Raw genomic sequence first — 18,353 nt, 5'->3', positions numbered from 1 at the left:
TAATACTACATATAGAACAAATAGAAATACAAATGCAATGATAAAGATGTTACCGGATAAACTGTGAAACCATTCAATGAAGAAGAAGATCCTTTGCACCAAGATGCTACAATAGAACAAAGTCGATCAAGAGGCAGAATAGAGCTCCAACTTCCATTTTCATGTCTAGCAAAGGCTTCCCCAACGGCCCCACTTTGGTTGCGGACTTCAGTGGGTTCCACATCATAGAAAATGGGGTAAGCCATATGTTGCATCGTCTTCTGGCACTCCATGATCTTTACGAGCTCATCTAAGCACCATGATGATGACGCATAGTTTTTGGAAAAAACAATGATGTGAAATTTTGATTCTTCAATTGATCTAATGAGCTGATCACTGATTCTTTTCCCTTTCTCGATTTTTTCATCATCTTTATAAGTTATAATGCCTTTATGGTGAAGAGCAAGATAGAGATGATCTACAAAGTTCTTGCGGGTGTCTTCACCTCTGAAACTCAAAAATACATCATACCTGAACCTCTTTTGAACATATGATGTCGAAGTAGATGCCATTGAATGTATGCTTCAAGATCGATAAAACAAGTTTTTGTTAATATTGGGGAATATTTATTCACCGATGATGTATTTAAATAACAATAGAGCGTTTACTAGGAAGAAAATTGTTTGTGAGAAGTTTATGATAAGCTGGGAACAAGTGGTTCTTATTTAAATAACAAAAAATATAGGCATACAGATCATAGAGTATCCATGGATTTCGTATGATCGATGACCATTCATCATTGTAGTGGTATATTCTTGACTTATGAGTGTTAAAAGGTGAGTAAATAGATCTATCTATAATCTATCTATTTATAATAATATAGATAAATGAAACCTTTAAATGCAAATAGATCTATCTATTTATAACAATGTGTCAAGTTATTCTATAAAAGAGAACAAAAATAAAAAGAATGAGAATGATTTCTAGTCATACAAAAAAACTCATAAAATAAATTAAAAATAAATAAATACAAAATTATAACTCAAAATATAATAAAATAAACACAAAAATGTTTCCACCGTCTTTCTCGTTATCATAAAAAAACACAATGGTAAATGAAAAAAATCGTTTTCTTTTTGTTTATAACTGTGTTTTGTGCTTATTTTCGTCATTGATTGTTTCTTTTTTCCTTGACATTGTGTCTTTTTTTCTTTATATTGTGTTATATTACTCAACATTGTGTTATATTTTGTTCGGCATTGTGTAATAATTTGCGATCTATTGTGCCTTTTTTTAGTTATAATTGTGTCTTTTGTTCATTTTCGTCATTGTGTCTTTGATCATACCATTGTGTCTTTTTGTCAATTTTTTTTATTTTTTTTTGTATCTTTTTTTGAACGGGAATGATGGCGGAAACATTTTTAGTTTTTTTTATTTTTTTCGTTTTTTATTTATATTTTGAGTTATGATTTTATTATTATTTTTTTGAATTTATTTTTAAGGGATGTTTTTGTCAATTGGCAAAGTCGAGAAGCCCTTCAAACTTATCAATATATTTTTTTATGGTGTGGCTCAAAACTATTATTATATGAGAAGTGTTCTCCGAAATCAGTTCATAACCAAATTTCTTTCAGTTATAAATATATGATATTGAAAATAAATTTTCTACAGATGAAGTGTTCTTTGTATGTTTTTGCATGTGAATTAGTTTTTTTTATTAAGTTCATTTTTTTTAGAAAAAATCATTTTGTGATATAAATAAAATCAATTTATGCATAATGATACAAACATAGATGTAATACATTTTTCTATATACATTATGTATTATTTTATTTGTAACTTAATTATCTAGATTATCACGTGTGTTACACGGGCTCTAAAACTAGTTTAACTATATATTCAAAACCAAACTTTTTTTTTCCTCGCACCTTTTATTAGTCCAAGAATTTAGTTTTCTTTTTTCCTTTTCTTTAAATATACAAACGATAGAGGATGCGAGTGTTGAATCCGAATGGTCTGACCACCACACCACGGCTCCGTCGCCGCCTAGATTTGGTCATATCAATCTTTTTAATTTGTGAATTTACAGAATAGGACAAAAATATGGACAACACACCCCCAAGTGTGGTCGCCACCGCCAGCTACTATCATTTTGGGACATGAGAATGAGAAAAGGGAAATTTGATGTAGAAAATGCTGATCATCTCAATGGTTTAGAGTTGTAGTCTCACTTAGTTTGTTTTACAGGTATTAATGTATTATGACTCCAACTCAACTTTCAGAAGCTTTAATTTAAAATGGTTGGTTCGTAACATCATCCTATGATGTTGGATTAGAATTTGAAGACTTGGATTCAGATTGGGGATATTTTAGAAAGCTAAAGATTACAGAAGTTGCATATTACACTTATAACACAATTTGCAGACTACATATGTGATTTTCATCCAAACAGATCGATGGCAGCAGATTATATACAATTTAGGGCCTGAACATGGGCATTTCAGTCATACTGCAAATTTGTGTAATTGATAGCAGTAGATTGCAGCATGCAGGGTTATGATTTCAGTCATTAGGCCACCTGAGTTTAATATTCTTTATGATTTAGCCTGATTCTTTATTCCCATGCTTACTGATAGAACAGAATTGATACCAAATCAGTACAAGCATTTGTCATATTAAGAAAGTTATGATACATCAGGAGACAAGAAGACCGTTAATCCGTATAATAGCAATCTACTTGAGATAACAAGCTGCAAATATAAAACACAGCCATAAAATTTGTATCATTCATACTCTCATCCAAATAATTTGCATAGACCAATCACGCCATCAACAACAAGCAGGCCAAAATACCCATGCACCAAATACCCACGCACCAAATACCCACGCACCGTGTATCCAGAAATGGGACCATTCCCACAGAAAGTTGTCCTTCTAAGCACAAAACTAAATCTTTAAACAAAACTGTCACCAAGGTGCATTAGCCTCTTTACAAAAATCTAATTCAAGATTCTTGCCTAGAGTTTCAATCTCAACATCAAGATTCTTCATCACATCTTTAAGCCCACAAAGCTTTTCACTCATAATTCTCATCTCATCTTCTACTTTCACTTGCTCATTCTTTTTTGTTTCCAGAAGCTCTTTTGATTCAAACAAAAGCCCGATAAGCTTACTGATTCGGGCCCTTAAAAACCCGACCTTCATACCCAATTCTTCAAAGGATTTAAGGGTTTTATCCCAAGTGTCAAAATCATCACGAGTAACCCCGACTTTACAAGCTCTGATTGCATCAGCGACTGTAACAGTTTGAAGAATTACCCCAGCTGCTAGTTTAACATTGAGACCTTTCACTAGGTTTTCATGAAGATATGAGTTTTGACTATGACATAATTCATAGTATTTGACTTGAAAATCCTTTGGTATTTCAGAATCTATGATTAAATCGTCAACAACAATACTGAAATCATCAATATTCATGTCACAAGGAGCTATGTTTAGAAGGGCAAGAGCTCCATCAATTTCATTTACACCATTTACCCTTACAATGTAGACCTGCAAATAACATATCAATCAATCAATCATACCCAGTGAGGTCCCACCAATAGCAAAGCTATAAGTAGGGTCTGGGGAGGGTGGGATGTAGGCACACCGTACCTCTATCCGACGGGATAGAGAGGTGGCTTCCAGGGAGACCCTCAGCTCACAGTAACATTGTATGAGAGAAAATAAGGAGCATCAAAGTTTGATAGTAATAAAATTGCTAATAGCACGTAGTACAATTAATAACACCAATACATGTATAGAATAAAGCTATAACATATATATACATATAAAAATAACATAAAGCTTAAAAAATTGGATAAAGTTTTATTTTTACCTGCAAATAACATATATATACATATAAAAATAAAGCTTAAAAAATTAGGGGGACAGTGTAATATCTATGCATATCTTCCATATTTGTCAAAGTTTACAACCAACAGGTATCACATTTATCAAAATTCAACAAAAAAGTAGTAACTTATGAAACTTTGAAACTGTGAAAAAACAAAAACACCCTTAACGAGTTGTCAAAACATTAAATGATGAAGCATGCCCGAAATGATACTTATATAGCTAGAAATTGAATAATTATACATTGTAATTATGTTTGTAAACTTTAGCAGACATGTGTGACCTATGTATGCATTATTATAATAAAAAAACATGTTTATAGTGGATTTTTTTGCATATTTACCTTAAATTTCCAATGGCCAACCAACTGAAAAACTAGAGCGTCTCCTTCAATCAATTCATGAGCAATAGAAAAGCCTTTCCAACCGCTACCTAATCCAGTTTTATTTTTACCAACAACAAACTTTGTGTTAAATTCTTGTTCATCTTCATCTACCAACACAACTGTTTCATCATGTTTTGGCATATGCGCTTCACAAAACTTTTTGGGGAATCCCTGTCACATTTAGCACAGATAAGTATATGTGCAAAAACTTTTCACTAATTTTTATTGATCATTAGATGGAAAAACCTACAAGCCAAAAGCTACCAGTAACATGTGATGACAGCATAAGTTTAACAAAACTTGGTAATTCACATGGTAGGCTTGCTTGAACCTCATTGGCTTGCTCAGTTGCTGACTTGGCATTTAGATCAGGGGTTTGAGCCAAATGATCTGAGCTTGGGTCATACCTTAATTTTTGCACAATAAATCAAATGCATAGTTAGAGATAATCACTATTAATGAATGAACATATTGACGAGCATTTACAGACTATGAGCCAACCTTACTATTGTGTTGCACGAAAGATCAAAATGCACCTGCTCAGAGAATAATTGAAGATTAGTTATAGTAAGTAGTATTTTTAATAGTTTGTATTCAGACAAGTCCAAAGTACATTTTGATTGTAACAAAATCCATTATCATGTTTCCTTCACCAAAACACTCAAAAAGTAGTTATCTGGTCTCTTAAAAGTAGGTATTTATAGCTTCCAGAGCTCATGCAACAAAATGCTTGACAACAAATAGCAAAGAAAAGAGAAAAAGGGTCTCACTTTCTTATCCCTCTGCTTATCTTTCGTAGCTTTTTTCTGTAATAACTTTTTCCTAGTCACTGTCATTGTCTTTGTCTGCTTCCACTACAAACAGATCAAACAAACACATTTACATAATATTACACCTTACAAGTTTAATACGTAACAGAATTCGCGGTTAATCGAAGACAAAGGGTTTTGTTATATTTTTCTGTAAACTCTCTCTTTCTGCCATTTACAATCTTAACTACTAACTATTTTGTCTTTTTATAATTTTCTTCTAAAATTGATTTCTAACAAATCTTTATACAAGTTTGACTATCTAACTATTATTTTCAGGTTTCGGTTTAATCAGGTTGGATTAACAATTTATCTATCTATTATCTGATCTCTCACACTTTATCAACCTTATCAAATCGATTATGTGATGTATCAGTAAATATCTAACACTAACACAACTGATCATGATTAAAGACAAAAGATCAAAACAACTAGAACAATAATCAATTATCTTAATCAACAAGTAGCTTTGCTTTTACAAAAGCAAAAAATAAAAACATGCAGCAGTAATGGAACGAGTAGAGTGCTCTTAACTCTTACTCACCATCAAATATCTTTCTAATTTGAAACCATAGTCACATTCGCAACAAAAACTCAATCGGTGCATGATTTCAAACCATAATCACATATAAAAAGTACAATCAAAGTGTAAAGTGCTCTCAACAAGAAGGATATTATATCATTGTAAGTTTGTAACATTCAGAAGATAAGATATATACATACTGAATCCACAGTCAAATCAATATGGATTTATCTACTCTCCGCTTAATTTTGCTATAAACTGCGGTATACGTTACTTGAGATATCAAAAGATGTTCAACCGCATAACTTAATTCCACATTTAGGTTAGAATTCAACAAGCATACAAATAAATAAATCCAACTCCAAAATTCTTAAATTATCCGTCTCTGATTTGATGTTTCTCATGGCTATCAGTCACAGCAGTATGGTATCATGATATTTTTATACTTGATACGGTTATTGTTAATCCCTATAATTATGAAACCGTTTCGTAGTTACGAACATCCTACGTTCCTGTTCGTTTACAAGCCTAAGTCCTAACTATGCACAAACTTAAGCACAAATGTCGATTACAATATTATGTAGTATGTACCAATATCATTAATACAATAAGCACACAAAAGCTAATACACATGAATATCCTGAAATATCCTGGCTGCATGATTAGAACATCATTAAGTAAAAAGCGGTTAGTTATTGATCTACATTTCACATACCAAACTAAATCAGGTATTCTCCTAATCTTTTGTGATTTATTTATTTATTTGTTTGTTTCAGTTCAACATTTGCAATATTCACTAAGTAATATACAGAGCAAGAAGCAAATACAGTTAGTTATCTCGATAAGCATTCGAAACAGCTTAAACGAAGACGATATCACACTAGATCAAGCAAGTACGGAATTAAGAGCAACGGCAACATCATAATGCTGAGTAACTTAAAATCAACGAGTAATAGTGCATATAACAAGTGAAATAGAAACCCTAAGTCGTATAATGTGATGGAGAAAACGAATAATAATAATGTAATGGCGGATTGCAGTTACCTCTTCGTTAACAAATTCGCCGTCAGTCAACAATGGCGATCGAGTAGAGTAGAGTAGAGTAGAGTAGAGTAGAGTACAACTGCTTTATGCGGAGACTACTGGTTGACAAGAAAGTGATATAAAAGTGTAAAAATGTTTATTGTTGTTAGACTACTTTTTTTCTTAACTACTCGAAACATAACACATAAGAAACTAATATCAAAAGATGAAGACAATACTCGACATCATGTACTTCAAGACATATAAAAAATAATGTTTCCTCTAGGCAATATAATCTTCTTTTTCTAGAGTTTGAATCAGTTACCAGAGAGAGGTGTCGTTTGTCAACAAAAGAAGGAAGAAGGAGATTGTCTGACAATATATATACAATATTGTTGACGTCGGAGTATATAACATATTAGAGAGAAGAGTAAAACAAGAGAGATTGTAAAAGAACAAACGTCGAGGCATACTACCACCCGACCATCATCACTTGGCGGCATACTTTACTCAAAGTCGAATCGGGTCAAATGTATGTCTAAATGTTCGATTTTAGTTTGACACAGCTCCATTTTTAGTATAATTTACACCCACACATAAATAAAAGTAAGTGGTTCACAACGGTAAATTTGAAAATTAAAACAACCTTATGTATTAAAAGTTATAAATAAATTTTAATAAGATTTTATTTTATAATATTCAAAATAAAACTTAATTTAATTCAATTAATTTTATTGGAATTGGCCCACTTTTTTATACTGTCGGCCGTACTTTTATACCTTCGGCAACACTTTTATGCCGTTGGCCATACTTTTATACCGCAGGCAACACTTTTATACCGTCGGACTGACTTTTATACCGCCGGCCATCAATTTAAAAGAGAAAACCGGTGTCTAACTTGATTTAAGGGTGGAGCCAACCGTATATACAATGGACATTTGAGGAATTTTTATAAGCTAGACTCAAGGATTGAAAAATTACAGTTTTGGTCTTTCAAACATTTATTAAGAGGTTCAGGCCACTTACTTCAATAATTCTTTTTTTCTTTTTTTGAACAGCTACGTATTATAAACAAGGCCCAAACAAAACATTCAAAGATGAAAAGAGAGTTATTTTTTATGGTTACAAGTACTTACTGATTAAGTTACAATTACATTGTTGAAAATCTACTAATTAAACATGTTTATTTCATACACAAATTAACAACGGCGAGTAATGATGAAGACCAAAAGATCAGGATGTGTTAGTTAACACATATTGTTTTACTTCGTATTCAATAACGATCATTAGAAACAAGGTGTGCACAAGTCAGTTTGGTTTGGTTTTGCGCTTAAATTAAGCAAGAAGCTGAAATTTTGGTTTTTTAATTTTTAAAAACCATTTGGTTTTGCTTTCTTTATCTGAGTTTTGTTCGGTTTTGGTTTTTTAGGTGTTCGAGTTGATTTCGCTTTGCCTTTTACGAGAAGATATAAGCACTTAAACGAACTTAAAGACCCCATAATAGTTAATTTCCTATAGTAATAGTACAAAGAAGGATTACCAACTTTGAGTAACAAGTTGCAATTACAAAACACATCCTACATTACTTGTAACACTCATAGTTCCATCCTAACGTACGAGCAACGATCCACATCATTGCCAACAAGCACGCCAAAATACCCACGTCATCATCAAGCAAGTCGCGTATGCAAAAACTGGATCATTGCCACAAAAACATTCTCGTTCTAAACATAAAATTAAACCTTCAAGCAAGACTGTCACCAAGGTGCGTTGGCCTCTTTACAAACAACTAATTCAAGATTCTTTCCTTTTACCTTTAGAGTTTTAATCTCAACATCAAGATTCTTGATCACATCTCTAATCCCACAAAGCTTTTTACTGATAACCCTCATGTCATCTTCTGCTTTCACTTGCTCATTCTTTTTTGCTTCCAAAAGCTTGTTTGATTCAAACAAAAGCCCGACAAGCTTACTGATCCGGGCTCTTAAAAACCCGACTTTCATACCCAACTCTTCAAAGGCTTTAAGGGTGTTATCCCATGTGTCAAAGTCATCACGAGTGATGCCAACTTTACAAGCTTTAATTGCATCAGCGATTGTAATAGTTTCAAGAATTATCCCAACTGCTAGCTTAACATTGAAACCTTCCAAGAGGTTTTCATGAAGATAGGTGTTTTGACTATGACATAAATTATAGTATTTGATTTGAAAATGTTTTGGTATTTCAGAATCTATGACTAAATTGTCCACAACGATACTGAAATCGTCAATATTCTTGATGTCCTTGAACTCAAGAACAGATTGTGAGAATCTGAGTCCTTCAGAAACTGGTGAATCTGCATAATCAATGTTGCCTTCTGATTGATCAAACACTACTAAACTGTTTTCTCGAACATTTTGTTTGTGTAAATCAATATCCATATCTTCAGCTTTCTGAAGATTCTTTGAGCCATCTTTTATCTGATGTTCGTCTGATCAAGTTCAAGATGAAGAATAAAATAAGTAAAAGTATATTATTACTTATTAGAGCCAATTGTTTATCTTCATGTTATAGTCGTATTTAAAGAAACTTACAGCCATTCATACCACACGGAACCAAATTTAAAAGCCCAAGTGCCCCATCGATTTCATTCAAATCGTGTGCCCTTACAATGTAGACCTGCAAAAACAATTAAAAAGGAAAAAGCTTTAAATATCGAACTTTTACACATTGATTAGTAAGAGCATTCCCAACCCATCCCCCATAATTATGTGAGGGAATTGGTAAATTATAGGGTAGAGTTTTGAATTGTTGTGAGTGTAAATTATAGGGTGGAGAGAGAAATGTAGTGATTTTTTGTAAATTTGGGGAAACATTTAGGGAACATTGTTTGCCTCTATTTATTTTTTAATATTTGTTGAATTGGTTGTGAGTAGAGGAGAGAGAAAACTGTAATAATAAAGGTATAAAAATTATTATTTAATTAAACAGGAAAGAGAAATGTAGTGTTTTGTAGTGTAATTATAGGGATAAGGATGGGGGATGGACTGTGAATGCTCTAAACGTTACAACATAAACGAGTCACATACTCTAAATTTCCAGTGATCAATCAGCTGAAAAACAAGAGCGTCTCCTTCAAGCAGTTTATGAGCCATTGAAAAGCCTCTCCATCCACCACTTAATCCAGTTTTGTCAGCAAGAAACTTTGTGTTGTATTCGTGTTCATCTTCATCCAATAACACAAACGTTTCATCTTGTTTTGGCATATGCAAATCACAGAATCCCTTCGGAAGCCCCTGGTTACATTTAGCACAAATAATATTTTTATTATTTTTATACTGCTTCAAACAATTATAGGAAAATTGGATTTTAATAATCCAAATAACTATCACTTGTTGGCCAATAATAATAATCCTAACTTTAACTTTGGTTGCCAAAAGCAATCCCGGTAGCATAATCATCGAAAATTTTGGACTCGGTTTACATTTGATTTATACATACACGTTATCGGGATTGCTCTTGACAACGAAAGTGAAAGTTAATATTATTAAAATCCAAATTTCCATGATTATATTATGATCAACAAAATAATGAACTTACCAGCCAAAAGCAGCTACTAACATGTGAAGGAAGCATAGACTTAACAAAACTTGGTAGCTCAGGTGGGAGGCTTGCTTGCACCTCCGTGGCTCGGTTAACCGCAGCAGATTTGGACTGGGAAACACGATTTTCATCCTAAGAAAACCCAAATTGTTATAATTTTCAATGATATAAGGTTAATGATTAAAATGTGTGAATGCACGGAAGGTGTTCGACAAAATGCCTGACTGAAAATAAGAAAGAAATAAAAGGGGTCTTACTGTTTTTACTCTTTGCTTAGGATTTGTGGCTTTGATTTTCATAACCCTTTGTTTAACTTCCATGGCCTTTGTCTGTGAATAAACGTGTAAATTATAATACCTTGGAAGAAAGAAGATGAAGTTGCTAGTGTGTATGAAGGGATGGAAGATGGATGACCGTTTGTTTTTAAAAAAGAAAGAAGTCTGTCTTGGGATAAATGGGAAACTTTGATTGTGGAGCCAAATTTTAAAAAAATAAAATGTTTTTTTAACGGGTGTTCGGGATTTCTTATTTTACCTACAAAAGTGTAACTTATGGCTTATACATTTACAAAATTTAATTTCCCAAACACGTTAAATTACTTTTATTAAGGATGGATCCCATACAAAATACTATTTTGGTGAGAAACATGAGAAGTGATCCAGATCATCCGTCTAAGAAATCTAATTAAATCAATGGTTAAAAATTTACACCTGATGGCAATACAAAAAGTACCAACAAATTTAAGAAAAATAAATGGCAAATCTGACATTTTTACGTTTGTTAAATGAAATCCCTAATAAACAACACAAGATCATAATTACGTCAGTTACTGAAATTAAGTTAATATCAATTTAAAACAAATTCATGGATTACCAAAAATCAAAATTAGAGATAAGAAGTGAATATAAGCTTCATATAATCAAACTTTTGTTATTTGGTAATGACATCACTTTGATTTTTGAAAACAGCATCGTAGAAAGTTAAAAATAGTAATGTAATTTTTTTTTAAAAACCAGCACCGTGAAAAATTAAATAACACCTCATAGCTCCATTCTTTGTAACTATATAACCATATGAAAATGCAATAATATCACTTTTGCTTTTAAAAAAGAACACACTAAAATTTATTAATAAAACTGTTGCTTTGTTATATAAAATTTATAACAGTCGATCAATAGACATTAATATTTTATAATAGCCCTATAATTAAACTTGGCCATGCTATTATTTGTTATTTCAAAGTTAGACAAGTGCTAATCCAATAAACGTAAAAAGAATATTCTTAAATTGTGGTCATATAAATTTTAGTTACGAGCGTCATCTTGGTGTTCAATACCATCACCATAATTTTCGTTACCAACACCATAATCTTTGTTACCAACATCATCTTTGTTTATAATTTAATGACACTAGTACGATATCATTACAAATACAATACCAACACTATAATTTTCATTACCAACATCATCTTCGTGGTAGTAGCACATGTGACATCATTACAACATAAAACGTTTACAATAATAACACCAGAATTTTCATCACCAACACGATGTTCGTTGTAAGAAGCAAATATGATATCATTACAACTCAAAACGTTTACAATACCAACACCACATTTGTATTCTTACGATGACAAAAAAATCCTAAAAACTAAAAAAATGATGAACACCCCCAGGTCGTGGTTTGCTAGACCATTAGGATAAAAACAAAATCAAATAAAGAAACAAAAACTAAAGAAATAAGTGAAAAAAAAAACGGTTGGCATAAATATAGGAGTTGCCAAAACAATGATTTTTATAAAAATACCATAGTGCCTCTTTTCATTAATTTGTTTACTGACATTTGTCATTTTTACTATGGTTCCTACCATTCTTATAAAAAAAGTATTTTTTATTTGATCCTACCTCTACTTTTATAATTTAAAGAATCCCAAACACCCCCTAAATTACCTTTGTAGCAGATTATATATGGAGAGCAATAGTGGTGATTAACCCGCAAGTTACGACCGGGGATGTAGCGGGAATCGGTCGGTACTGGTTTGAACTTCTAACTTATAAACAAAAGAAAGTTTATGGTTGTTTGCCTAACTTTATGTAAATTGATTGATTTTGTGTGCAAAATTTTAAGTGAGGAAATAGAGCTTTATAAACTACAATAGAAAATATAGTAGAAGATTGTTTTCTTAAAAGATGTAAACATTTAGAAATTACCTTTATTTTAATTAAAACGTTAAACCATCTTTAAAGATTCTTGAAGATTTTGAAAAGAGAGAAGATTAGTTGGAGGAGAGAGGTGATCATATAGATGAGTGAATATGGAATAAAAACATGTATATGGGAGAAGATGGATGAGAGAGAAGAGAAAACTTTTTTGATAGTTCATGCCCGTTTAATATAGCATTTTAAAAACATAACCAAAAATCACCTCTATTGGTGATGCTATTTCAAAAATAATCATTATAGCGTTATCTTTATAGAACATAATACATTCAAAGTTAAACCCCCTCACTACAAACACTAATCTATCAAACAAAATAATTTTAAAAAGCTCAGAAGGATTCTTACAAACATTCACCATTTAGTTTCAATCAATTATGATTCACGACAAAAAAGCAGATGAGAAGATATAAGCACTTAAAAGAGCCTTGGTACCTCATAATAGTTAGTAATTTTCCTATAGTAATAGTACAAGGATAACCTACCTTGAGTAACAAGTTGCAGTTACAAAATACAACCATAAAACACTTGTAACACTCATAGTCACATCCTAACGTACAAGCAACAACCCACATCATCGCCAACAAGCATGACGAAATTCCCACGTCATCATCACGCAAGCAGCGTATGCCAAAATTGGACCAGTCCCATAAAATGTTAATCTTTCTAAACATAAAACTAAATCTTCAAACAAGACTGTCACCAAGGTGCATTAGCCTCTTTACAAAAGGCTAACTCAAAATTCTTGCCTTCTAGCTCCAGAGTTTTAATCTCAGCATCAAGATTCTTGATCACATCTCTAATCCCACAAAGCTTTTTACTGATAACCCTCATCTCATCTTCTGCTTTCACTTGCTCATTCTTTTTGGCTTCCAGAAGCTCATTTGATTCAAACAGAAGCCCGACAAGCTTACTGATTCGGGCTCTTAAAAACCCAACTTTCATACCTAGATATTCAAAGGCTTTAAGGGTTTTGTCCCAAGTATCAAGATCATCACGAGTAACCCCGACTTTACAGGCTCTGATTGCATCAGCGATTGCGACGGTTTCTAGAATTATCCCAACTTCTAGCTTAACATTGAGGCCTTTTAAGAGGTTTTCATGAAGATATGTGTTTTGACTATGACATAAATCATAGTATTTGATTCGAAAGTGTTTTGGTATTTCATAATCTATGATTAAACCATCCACAACGATACTGAAATCATTAATATTCTTGATGTCCTTGAATTCAACTGCAGATTGTGAGAATCTGAGTCCTTCAGAATCTGGTGAATCTGCAAACGCATTGTCTTCTTCTGATTGATCAGACACTACTAAACCATTTTCTTGAACATTTTGGTTAGGCAAATCAATATCCATGTCTTCATCATTTTGAACTTTCTTCGAGTCATTTTCAATTCTACGTTGGTCTGATCAAGTTCAAGAGAGAAATCAGAAGGGAAAAAAAGCACTATAAAGATGAAAACGGCACACTTGTTAACGAGTGAAATTATGAACTGCTAACATAGGAACAAGTCAAAAGGATTGAAAGTCATCAAAGACTATTTTCAATGCATACAACAAATGATTTCTGTTAAAGACCAAGAATAATTCGTGGAGGAATTAGTAAACACCTTTTTAAAAACGATTGTGGGTGGGCCCAAACCAACCCGGCCCCGTTCTGACTTCTGACCCGTTATCTAGAAAATAACAGAAGTCGGTAGAAAATATGTAAAGAGGCTTACGAATACTCATGTCAGAAAGAACTAAATTTAGAAGGGCAAGAGCTCCATCAATTTCATTTGCATCATTTACCCTTACAATGTAAACCTGCAAATAGCACATATATAAATTATATATAATGTATAATAAGAAAAGGAACAGTGTAATATGTGTGAATGCCACCCATATTTGACAAAGTTTACAGCAAACAGGCAACACATTTATCATAATTAAACATTAGGCCAACCAAAGTTTAGTAATGTTTAAAATTTAGTCAAATCCAACCAAAAGAAAAGTTGGTACAGATGTGTATAAATCCCACCAAAAGTTAGCGGATGAAAATTTTATCCTCGAATTGTTGAAAGACAAATATATACTCTTATGACATTTCATGCCATTGGAAAAGAATCACGTTTGTGTTGTGTTGTGTTGTATTGTGACATAATGATTTCACCCGTGAAACTGTGAAAAGACAAAAAAATTTCTAACAAGGTGTCAAAAGGCATACAAGAAATGATGCCTGTGTAACTTGTAATGGAATTATTATACATTGTAAGTAACTTACGTCTGTAAACTTAAGCAGACCCGAGTGACCTATGAATTCATCATTCTAACAAGACAACAAATTTATAATAAAAATTGTTGGTGCATTTACCTTGAATTTCCAACTGTCAATCAACTGAAATACTAGAGTGTTTCCTTCAAGCAGTTTATGAGCAATAGCAAAGCCTCTCCAGCCGCCACTTAATCCGGTTTTATCAACAAGAAACTTTGTGTTAAATTCTTGATCATTATCATCTACTAACACAATCGTTTCATCTTGTTTTGGCAAATGCGCATCACAAAACTTCTTGGATAACCCCTGTCACATTTAGCACAGATAAGACTTACATATTGTTTAACCAATTATATGCTTTATCATTAAGATTTTTTGACAGCAATTTATATTATAAGATGATAAACTTACAAGCCAAAAGCCACCAGTGACATGTGATGGAAGCATATGTTTAACGAAACTAGGTAATTCAGATGGTAGGCTTGCTTGAACCGCATTGGCTCGCTCAATAGCTGCTGACTTGGCCTTTGAATCACAGGTTTGAGACAACCTGGCTGATTTTGGATCATACCTTTAATTGTGCACAACAAATCAAATTCATAGTTAGCAAAATGAATAATTACTAGTTTTTTGCTATTTGCTACTTGAGATAAGTATTCCCAGACAACTCATAAAAGAGCATTCTGAAGAGTATTTACAGAGTATGAGCTAACCTTACTATTGTGTTGGATGGAAGATCAAAACTCACCTGCTCAGAGAAGATTAGCAAGTACTTGAGGATTGGTTACAGTAAGTAGTATTTTTAAAAGATCATATGAGTGCATGATATGCATGGTCCAAAATTTTGACTTTCCCCAACTCAAACCATTTAAAATAGTAACAATAATGATTGATTGACTTTAAAAAAAAACTGGAAATTCAAAGAAATTAAAAAAAAAAAATTAAAAGCACTACAAGTTTGGAAATAAGAGAAGTTTTGAAAACGCAGGCTCATTGAGCACCTCGAGGCCTTGTTTTTCCGCTCTGTTCTCTTACTCATTATCCTAAAGAAATTGGCTCGTTTAAAAGCGAGCCAAGGCACGCTGGGTCGATTTGAAACAAGCCTAGCTCGAGACAAAGTATGTGGTCTCTTGGGCTAGCTTGTTTGGATAATTTAATGTCAGCCCAACCCAAATTTATATAGAATAAGCCCACATAATATGGTTTATGAGCCCACTAGAAACCTTAAAAAATGAATTTTAATATTAAAAAACAGATAAATATTAAATACTAGTTCAAATTCACAACATGATGACTCAAGCTTTTTCCGAGCTGAGCTCGAACTCAAATCTCAGCTCCTTAAGATTAAACGAGCCAACCGAAGCTGGCTCGTTTAACTTTGAGTAAGCAGTTAGCAGCCCTAGGACATATACATACGTAAGAATCACAAGTTTCATCTAAAATAGCTCTTAAAAGTACAAGGTATTTATAGTTTCCGGTGCGCACACAAGGTGTTCGACAAAATGCTTGAGCGAAAATAACAAAAAATATGTATCTCACTTTCTTATTCCTGTGCTTAGCATTCGTAGTTTTTTTCTTAATCACTGCCTTTGTCTGCTTCCACTACAAACAAGACCCATTTAATTAATATTACAAGTTTAATACGTATTAACAGAATTGCGAGTGTAAATTAATAGTTAATACCTTGGAAGACAAGGGGGGTTTGTTGGTGGGTGAAGAGTGTGGAATCGCCATTAAGATGCTGTTGTTAAAACTTACAGTAAAAAGATTAGCGTTTGAATAGAAGAGAAGAATAAACGGAAGTGGATAGAGATTTTAAACGGTGAGGTGATTGATGGCAGTAAATCATGGCACACTCTCTTGGGAGTTGGAACGATCATTTTGGAGCCAATTTTTCAAACTAGTCAAAAGAGTTAATAGCCATGTTTGTCCCTTGCTTTGATACTTTCATCATTTCAGTCCAAAATTTATAATTTTGTCAATTTAGTCCTCATAGTTTTAAACATTAGCCAATTACGTCTCATCCGTCTAACGGCATCCAGCTATGCCGTTAATTTAAGAGTATTTTTGTCTTTCTCCCTTTTATTTTGAGTTAATGGTCATTTTCGTCCCTGTGGTTTGATACTATTGTCACTTAAGTCCAAAGCTTGAGATTTTGTCAATTTAATGTTCGGTTCAGTTTTTTTTGTCTAAAACCCTGAATAGTATAATCCAAGCCCAAAAACCATCGAGCAATCTCCAATACATGTATGCATTTACTCTGTTGGCAACAGTAATCGTACCCCCTCGTATTTAGTTTCCAGACATTTCCTAAACTCTCCCCTATGGGGGAATTCAATGGTAAAGTGGCCAAGATAATTCCCTGAAACCGAGTTGTACAAAAAGAAGTAAGAAGCATTTTTTTGATTAATGTATAATAGTTGATTTCGACCAAGATTTTCGTTACAATATGTTAGTCTCTAAACCCTAACTATTATGCATTTATCAAAGAAATGATTTTTAGTTTTTTCTAGTACAATTCGGTTTCAGGGAATTGCTTTGACCACTTTACTATTGAATTCCATCATGGGGGAGAGTTTATGAACCGTCTGGAAACTAAATACGAGGGAAGGGGGCATGATTGCTGTCTTTGACAAAGTAAATGCAGACATTTTTAAGTTTATGCTCGAATGTTTTGGGCTTGGATTATGCTCTTAAGGGTTATAAATAAAAAAAAATTAAAAAAATAATTAAATTGAACATTAAATTGACAAATTTTCAAACTTTGGACTGAAGTGGCAAAAAGTATTAAACCATAGGGACGAAAATGACCATTAACTCAAAATAAAAGGGAGAAAGACAAAAATACCCTTAAACTAACGGCCTCGCTGGATGACGTTAGACGGATGGGACGTAATTGGCTAAGATTTAAATCTATGAGGACTAAATTGACAAAATTTCAAACTTTTGACTGAAGTGGAGAAAGTAACAAACCACAGGGACGAAAATGGTCAATAACTCTAGTCAAAATAAAACATGTGTTTTCTAATCCTTTTTATTTTAATTTGTTACAATGGATGGTAAATTGAACACTTTGGTAAAATCTATCTATTATAATAAATAACTACCCATTTTTGCCACTTGTCACTCTCATAGCCATCTTCACCTTTTTTTCCAACATTTCAACATATGATCCTTATATTTTAAATTATTTCAGTATATGAATTCAAGTTTATTTTTATTAAATGTACATCATATGTACATCATATTCAATTCATTCATTAATACTAATAGTGAAAGATAATAAAACAAGGAAATCGCAAAACTGAATTTGCAGATCTATTAGAACAAACTTTAAAATCATGGCAAACTATAACTTGTTTTTAAATTAAGATTGGAGCAGTAGTGCATAATTTTTTACATAAGAGTAGTTTCAAATTTGGATTTAAAATTTTCTCATATGTATTTGAATTAAAAAAATATGTATTTTTTTAATTTCTCCAAACATTTTATATAAATATTGTAAGCATGAAGAATACATATTATATATATCTTGGTGTTTAGCATTAAGTTATTGAAGTTGAATATTATAATCATAATCCATATGAATAACGATTTACTACATGAACTATCTATTATTTATTTATATAATTGTTTTGTGTAGTATAAATGGTTAGCAACAAGAAGATCAATATTTAGTTTT

General features: G+C 32.4%; 3 protein-coding genes and 1 pseudogene across 3 annotated transcripts; all 4 read right to left on the bottom strand.

Moving 5' to 3' along the window:
• Positions 1 to 5: 5 nt before the first annotated feature.
• LOC143598369 (toll/interleukin-1 receptor-like protein pseudogene) lies at positions 6 to 619 on the bottom strand (annotated as a pseudogene).
• A 2,327-nt stretch (positions 620 to 2,946) lies between these two features.
• Positions 2,947 to 7,422, bottom strand: LOC143598366 (B3 domain-containing protein Os01g0234100-like). The gene is made up of 6 exons (XM_077076601.1): positions 7,393 to 7,422; positions 5,029 to 5,112; positions 4,760 to 4,794; positions 4,509 to 4,665; positions 4,217 to 4,429; positions 2,947 to 3,531 (listed from the first exon to the last, which is right to left on the bottom strand). The coding sequence occupies exons 1-6, from the start codon at positions 7,420 to 7,422 to the stop codon at positions 2,947 to 2,949; spliced, it is 1,104 nt and encodes a 367-aa protein (XP_076932716.1).
• Positions 7,423 to 8,080: 658 nt separating this feature from the next.
• Positions 8,081 to 10,529, bottom strand: LOC143598365 (B3 domain-containing protein Os01g0234100-like). Its single transcript, XM_077076600.1, has 5 exons — positions 10,453 to 10,529; positions 10,193 to 10,327; positions 9,682 to 9,888; positions 9,175 to 9,271; positions 8,081 to 9,083 (listed from the first exon to the last, which is right to left on the bottom strand). Exons 1-5 carry the CDS (start codon positions 10,513 to 10,515, stop codon positions 8,371 to 8,373), a joined length of 1,215 nt encoding a protein of 404 aa, XP_076932715.1. The 5' UTR covers positions 10,516 to 10,529; the 3' UTR covers positions 8,081 to 8,370.
• Positions 10,530 to 12,873: 2,344 nt separating this feature from the next.
• Positions 12,874 to 16,405, bottom strand: LOC143598364 (B3 domain-containing protein Os01g0234100-like). The gene is made up of 7 exons (XM_077076598.1): positions 16,355 to 16,405; positions 16,211 to 16,273; positions 15,385 to 15,419; positions 15,083 to 15,242; positions 14,771 to 14,977; positions 14,139 to 14,223; positions 12,874 to 13,823 (listed from the first exon to the last, which is right to left on the bottom strand). Exons 1-7 carry the CDS (start codon positions 16,403 to 16,405, stop codon positions 13,111 to 13,113), a joined length of 1,314 nt encoding a protein of 437 aa, XP_076932713.1. The 3' UTR covers positions 12,874 to 13,110.
• Positions 16,406 to 18,353: the final 1,948 nt, after the last annotated feature.

Source organism: Bidens hawaiensis, unplaced genomic scaffold, assembly GCF_021521415.1.
Source record: "Bidens hawaiensis isolate Kalapana, Puna unplaced genomic scaffold, B.hawaiensis_p1.1 tig00049986_1, whole genome shotgun sequence".
NCBI lineage: Eukaryota > Viridiplantae > Streptophyta > Magnoliopsida > Asterales > Asteraceae > Bidens > Bidens hawaiensis.
The sequence above is the reverse complement of the archived record's forward strand: the minus strand, read 5'-3'. Positions and strand labels throughout refer to the sequence as shown.

Coding starts and splice junctions, on each gene's coding strand:
- LOC143598366 (XM_077076601.1), bottom strand. CDS start 7,422: ATGGCCAACGGCATAAAAGTGTTGCCGAAG. Junction 5,113..7,392: donor GCATAAAAGTGTTGCCGAAG/GTATAAAAGTAC, acceptor ATCTGTTTGTAG/TGGAAGCAGACAAAGACAAT. Junction 3,532..4,216: donor TTGGCCATTGGAAATTTAAG/GTAAATATGCAA, acceptor TGTTATTTGCAG/GTCTACATTGTAAGGGTAAA.
- LOC143598365 (XM_077076600.1), bottom strand. CDS start 10,515: ATGGAAGTTAAACAAAGGGTTATGAAAATCAAAGCCACAAATCCTAAG. Junction 10,328..10,452: donor CTAAGCAAAGAGTAAAAACA/GTAAGACCCCTT, acceptor GGGTTTTCTTAG/GATGAAAATCGTGTTTCCCA. Junction 9,272..9,681: donor TTGATCACTGGAAATTTAGA/GTATGTGACTCG, acceptor TTGTTTTTGCAG/GTCTACATTGTAAGGGCACA.
- LOC143598364 (XM_077076598.1), bottom strand. CDS start 16,405: ATGGCGATTCCACACTCTTCACCCACCAACAAACCCCCCTTGTCTTCC. Junction 15,420..16,210: donor CTAAGCACAGGAATAAGAAA/GTGAGATACATA, acceptor TTCTCTGAGCAG/GTGAGTTTTGATCTTCCATC. Junction 14,224..14,770: donor TTGACAGTTGGAAATTCAAG/GTAAATGCACCA, acceptor TGCTATTTGCAG/GTTTACATTGTAAGGGTAAA.